Genomic DNA, 5,667 nt, shown 5'->3' on the forward strand with positions numbered 1-5,667 from the left:
AAGGATCCCAGGGGGATTCCAGTCTTGGTAAAGGGTGAACCTGGAGAGCCTCTAGGGAAACTGAGGACGGGACGTCCTGCCTGCCCTTCTTCCATTTACAAAATATCTTCCTCAGATTTTGGAGCTTCCACAGGCAGGGTTGAATCTCTTTGCATGTGTTTTCCCTACATCGTGCTGATGCAATTCAGGAGACTGAACTCGACAACCGCCAGTCCCAAATACTGGGTCCAAACCCGCACAAACACACGCACACGTAGCATATCCCCAAGGAAGCAAGACATCGTCCTCCTTGCTTTAGAGGGTAGAGTAGCAGCCCCTCTCCTGGGCAGCACATAGTTCTGGGGAGGGGAAGGAACTCTCCAGGACTCGCCTGGTCAGGGTTTGTTGCCTTCCTGGGGAAGGACCTGCAACGTCTCCATCTCAGGGGTCCTGAGGGCTGTGTCTGCTGTTTGCCCAGATGCCTGACACAGAAATGAACCTGTCCTCTGAGGAAACGGCATTGGGAGGTGCCACCAGTAATGAGTAGTGCCACCAGAAGTGAGGAGGGCTGGCTCCTCTCCTTTCTGCCCCATTGAATAGCTGCTGACTCTGTAAGATTTCTGGGTTCAGGAATGAAGAAGAGAGTCTGTACACGTTGTACATTACCGTAGGAAATAAAAGAACCAAACGCACACGTGGGCAGGTAGAGGAGAAAATAAAAACCTTTATTATTATTATTATTATTACTACTACTACTACTATTATTATTTGGGTAAGAAAACTTTAATCCCAAGGGTTCTCATTCCTTTTTGTTGTTGTGGTGGTGGTGGTTGTGGTTAAATAACAACCCTTTAATTATATTCAATATTGCCCCTTCCAGAACAAGTAATTCTGTAGGGGAGAGGAAGGGGTGTTGAGCAGCGGATGGGGCTCGTGCACCACAAGTAGCCCAGGGGCCGAGGGGCAATCCTTGGCTCAGCCAGTGTGCACGGGTTCAGGTCTGATGGTGGCTGTAGCCAGTGGTCCTGGTGCTTGTGTTCTGCTGGCCAGCTAGGACCGCGGCTCCAGCTGGCATGACAGGTTGTAGCTAAGGACAGAGGGACACCTGTGAGTTGAGCAGCAGCTGGCATTCAGGAGTCCCTCCCAGGGTTTTCCCACAGCTGGTGTCTGGCTGCCCAGGGAGCCCTAGAAGGAGGATCCCAGGCGGGGCCAGCAGAAAGAGTCCACCCCGACGTCGCCTGACCCAGCTCCTGAGTGGGCCTCACCTGTCCTCCTCGCTGAGCCGCTCCACAGCCCAGAACCAGGCCGTGAATGGATGCTGGGGCTCTAGGCAGTAATTCTCTGCCGCCGCCTGGAGCAGCATGATGTCCGTGAGGACTCGGTATTCCTGGGCCGGGACAGAGGCACAGGATGCACCCTGAGCCTGGGTGGGGAAGCTACAGGGCCAGGTGAGGGCCGAGCAGCGGGACAGGGGTCGGGTCCTGGGTCTTGGCACACATGACCACCCTCCTGCATGCAACTTCGTCTGGTCCCAAACTGTTCTCAGAGGCTAGTAGAATTAGCCCCTCCTCCATCAAGGGAAGTTCTCCTTGATGCCCTTCTGGATCCCTACTGACTGACTCGATGGGTCTTGCACTTCATTCTTAGCAACCTGTCCCAGGAAATGGGAGATGGAGGGGAGTGGATGGAGCCAAGCAATGTTCTTCCCAGGGGCGTCTCTGATAGGGTCTGCCTGCCCTTCCCTACAGCCAGGGCTACGTATGCTCACCTTATTCTTTTTGCGGTGGTTGATCTCATTGCCCTGGAAAGTAGACAACCATTGTCCTTCAGAAAGAGGCCCCCGGTCAGTCCTAGCACCTTACACCCACCCGTTCTGAGGCTGCGCGTAGGCCAGGACCCCGGAGGGGGCCGCCAAGCCACACACACAATGAGACTGGGGTTAGGGCAAGCCCTGGGGTCCAGAGGAAGGAAGACTGGGGGATGGTGAAAGGGCTCCCGGTCAGCACCCTGCAGCACAACACTCTGTGGTGACTGAAGGGAGCGGCAGACGCCTCAGGCAGGCAGGATCTGCTGGGCTCCTGAAGTGTGGCTGATGTGCAGGGTCCTGACTTCACTGTCCCCGACAGGCAAGGTCTGAGGGAGAGGCTGCAGCCCATGCACACAGAGCGCATGCAGCTTCACCTTCAGGATGCGCTGGTGCTTCCCCAGTCTTGGGCCACCCGTCTGGGTGCAGACTCCCTTCCCTCAGCACTGAGATGGGCGCAGACTCCCTTCCCTCAGCACTGAGATGGGCAAGAGATGCCAGTTCTTAGGGGCGGCTGTGAGGCTGTGGGGAAGGGAGGTCTCCGAAGGACTCAGAGCTCAGGGCTCAGTCCGGGGACTCTCTGCTCCCTGTCCTCAGGACTCTGGTCCCTCCTCCACAATCCTCAGGCTCACCCACCTCCAGGTAGTCCTCCATTGCTGTATCAAGCACCACCAGGTCGGAGAGGAAAGTGCCAAGGTATGGGACGACACCCTGTGTCATGAGGGGTAGGTTTGGGATGAGTCCCTGCTGTCTGGTGCCCACAGGGGCCCTCCCCGAAAAGACTTCAGCGTCCTGGCCCACCCCACTTTCCCACATGGAAAAGGGCCTAGGACCCTTAGTTGCTACCCCTGGATTCGCTTTCCCCTCACCCTCCCAGAACATCAGACTCCTCCTAATCCCCTCCAGGGCCTGCTTTTTGAAATTCAAAAAACCCCCTGGCTATGGAGCCCCGGGCCCCTCCCCAGCCCCAAATCCATTCTCTACCCAGCCTGCTAGACTCCTTCCTCCTGGTCCCCAGGAAAGAAGACATTGAGCAACTGTGGCAGCAGGCAGGAGGTGGAGCTGGAGTGGCAGGTCCCACCTGTCCTGATCTGGACGCTTCTAGCCCTCAGGGAGGAGCCCCTCTCCCCTGGCCTTGGAGGCCCTGTCCCTCAGGCACACTCACCTTCTTGGGCAGCCCCTTCCGCGCTCTCTGCAGCTGCCTCACCAGGCTGGCCAGTTTGTTCGAGGGCCGCTTCTAGAGGGCCAAGGACAAGATCCTTGAGAGCAGAATAGCCTCAGTCCCCTTGCGCCCACCGTCTTTGACTGCAGACCCTAGACGTCCGACCTACGTCTGCTGATACTGACGCTCCATTCCCCTGAAGCATGCCACGAGTCCTTCTAGAACAATCTCAGCTCCCCCATTCAGTCCATGGGGGACCTGGAGCTTGGAGCCTGGCCTCCCTGAGCCTGTTTTCCCATGGGCAGAAGGGGGAACTCCACCTACCTCCTGCGGTCTCCTGAGCACTCAGGATCCTCTTAGGATCATCATTTTTGTGGCCCACAACCCATCCCCACCCCATCTGTGAGCAGGGGCCTGTCCTCTGGGCTGTCCGCGTTCATGTGGGCCCCCATGTGGACCTTCTCGATGGATGGACACAGAGAGACCTGAAATCTAGCCTAGGGAGTCTGGATGGGCAGCACCCGCTTGTCCCAGCCCCAGGGGGAATCTTCAGCCCAGGCTGTCAGCACATTCCTGCCAAAGGCTTCTGCTCCCCGAGGAATGCTTCAGGCCATTCCCTACTTCATCCACACAGGATCACGCCTCCTCCCACCCCTCTCCTGTCCTTGGAGCCCTGCACCTCCCGTGCTACCTTGATGAGTAGTTCCCTGCCCTGGGGGTTGCCTTCTGTGCAGAGCTGTTGGAATGTTCGGAAGCTCTTCCTGAAGAGAGGGAAAGAAGTTAGGCTCAGGGGAGTCCTAACGTGGCAGGGTAGAGTGCGAGTCCCTTTTCTTGGAGCAGCCCCGCATGTCCACGGGGCTGGCTGAGGGTTTGCTCTGGGCTGCTCTGAGCACTGGGGTCTTCGTAGGACATGGGAGGGCGTTCTCCTGGGCGTCCCCCTGGGCGTCCCTTCCCAGCTTAATTGAACAGCTCGGTTTGGGTGGGGTTCTGGCTGAACCATGGGCAGAGACTTCAGTGGCTGCCAAGTCACCACGTGGAAATATGGAATTCAGCTGAGGCCAGGGTGGGGCATGGAGGACATTGGATTTCTCAAGCAGGAGGCCTGGTGGCCTGTTCCCCAGGAAGGCTGAGAGGAGCAGCCCCGGGCCCAGGTCCTTTGGTCAGGGTTTGCTGCCTCCCAGGAGGTCCAAGCTGACTGAGGGGGGCAAAGGACAGGCCTGTGGGAGATCCCACCTCCATCCTGGCCCCTCCTGCAGAGAAGCCTCCTCACCTGGAAACGTTGTCCCATGTCCTCTGCAGGCGGTGGATGGAGGCACTCTGCAGAGCCGCCAGGATGGCACGCAGGGAGGAGTAGTTCCCTAGGATCTGACAGGCCTGGGGGAGGGAGGAGAAGGAGCTGTCAGTGGGAGAGCAGGAGCCCCAGATGCTCGAGAGCTTTAGTGCCCCCCTCGGTTTAGGGCTCCCCCACGGGTGAAGCTGATGTCCAGGGAGCTGCAGAAGGGCACAGGTCAGCCCTAAAGAGGAACACTGCTGGCGAGAGGGAGGATTTTCCCTCACTGCAAAGGAGGCGTCACGTGGGAACTGAGCGTCCCAACGTTGGGCCATGCCCCCGGGAGGAAGAGCCTAGGGACCACAGGCCTTAGAGCAGGGCCTTCAGCCCTGAGAAGGGAGCGAGACAGAAGAGCAGTTCCCGAGGCTCAGGCGAGCCTCAGGGAGCTGGGCCTCCCACAGCATACCTTGGCCACCCGGATCCAGTGGCCCACCACCACGGCCCTGTCCCGGGCTGTCATGCTTGGGTCGCCAAGGCACGTGGTGACGATGCAGCTGGCCACAGCATTGAAGTGGGCGATGGTGGCCCGGACTGTGGGTGCCAGGTGCTCGTTGCCAGGCCTGTTCCTCCGGGACCAGACGGAGCCCAGGCACTGATGGGGCACCACCTTCTTGAACAGCTCCTAGGGGACAGGGGGAGGTGTGTTGAGCCCCACACATGTTCGCCCATGCAAGACTCATGTCCTCGGGAGGGGTCCCAGGTCAGAGCTGGAGCTCAGGAGGCTGCGAATGTGGCCGGAGCCTGCTTAGAGAGCCTGCATTTCATGCCCCTCTTCTTCTCCGAGGGAAGCCAGTGCGGGATGCCCCAGGAGCCAAGAGAGGCAAGGGAAGGGAGGAAGGCGTGTGCACCCTGATCATTCCATGTCCAGGGGGCCGCACCAGGTGGTGCTCCCAAGGGGGCATCTCCTCCTCCAAATGCTCATCCCTGCGGTCCCTGTCTCCTTACAGGTGCCCATTGTCACCTGGTGGCTGAAAGCATGGCTTTCCGTGTCTAGCCTGTCCTTCAGGACGCATCAGATGCCTAAGCCAGGTTGATGGTGCTCAGGCTCCCAGGCAGATGGGTGGGCGACCCATGGACGGGATTGCACACAGGGAGCTGCCCTCCTCCCCGCGGGGGACCAGAGCCTTCCCATTTACGGGCTCTCGCTTCTGAGTCATTGCATCTGCGTGGTACCTCTGCCTCAGTCCTTCTCAGTGCCTGTCTCCACAGTCCGCAGCTGGACAGTGAAAGCTCGGGTCTAAAAACCCTGATGGGTTTCCCCGGTCGGTTAGGGCTGCAGCTGAGATCTGGCCCTATATCCTAGGAGTCCACATCAGGGAAAAGCCGGTATAGGGCAGCGGAGAGCAGAAGAAAAGCCGGCCCTGCCCTCCTACCCTGGGGGCCCAGCTGCTC

The 5,667-nt window shown here is 58.9% G+C and overlaps 1 protein-coding gene across 1 annotated transcript; it reads right to left on the reverse strand.

Annotated features, from left to right (window-relative positions):
• Nucleotides 1–988: 988 nt before the first annotated feature.
• Nucleotides 989–5,456, reverse strand: LOC309858477 (ral guanine nucleotide dissociation stimulator-like). The gene is made up of 8 exons (XM_082751154.1): nt 4,682–5,456; nt 4,216–4,319; nt 3,637–3,706; nt 2,949–3,020; nt 2,420–2,494; nt 1,748–1,780; nt 1,245–1,366; nt 989–1,066 (listed from the first exon to the last, which is right to left on the reverse strand). Exons 1-8 carry the CDS (start codon nt 4,733–4,735, stop codon nt 1,030–1,032), a joined length of 567 nt encoding a protein of 188 aa, XP_082607280.1. The 5' UTR covers nt 4,736–5,456; the 3' UTR covers nt 989–1,029.
• Between the last annotated feature and the right edge of the window lie 211 nt (nt 5,457–5,667).

This window comes from Mustela nivalis, assembly GCF_964662115.1.
Source record: "Mustela nivalis genome assembly, contig: HAP1_SCAFFOLD_2561, whole genome shotgun sequence".
Classification (NCBI taxonomy): Eukaryota; Metazoa; Chordata; class Mammalia; order Carnivora; family Mustelidae; genus Mustela; species Mustela nivalis.

What these genes read in the sequence shown, in the direction of transcription:
- LOC309858477 (XM_082751154.1), bottom strand. Translation starts at nt 4,735, where the DNA reads ATGACAGCCCGGGACAGGGCCGTGGTGGTGGGCCACTGGATCCGGGTG. An exon ending in GCAGGGAACTACTCATCAAG is followed by an intron (nt 3,021 to 3,636) that starts GTAGCACGGGAG and finishes TTGGCCCTCTAG; the next exon opens with AAGCGGCCCTCGAACAAACT. An exon ending in CGGCTCAGCGAGGAGGACAG is followed by an intron (nt 1,067 to 1,244) that starts GTGAGGCCCACT and finishes CTCTGTCCTTAG; the next exon opens with CTACAACCTGTCATGCCAGC.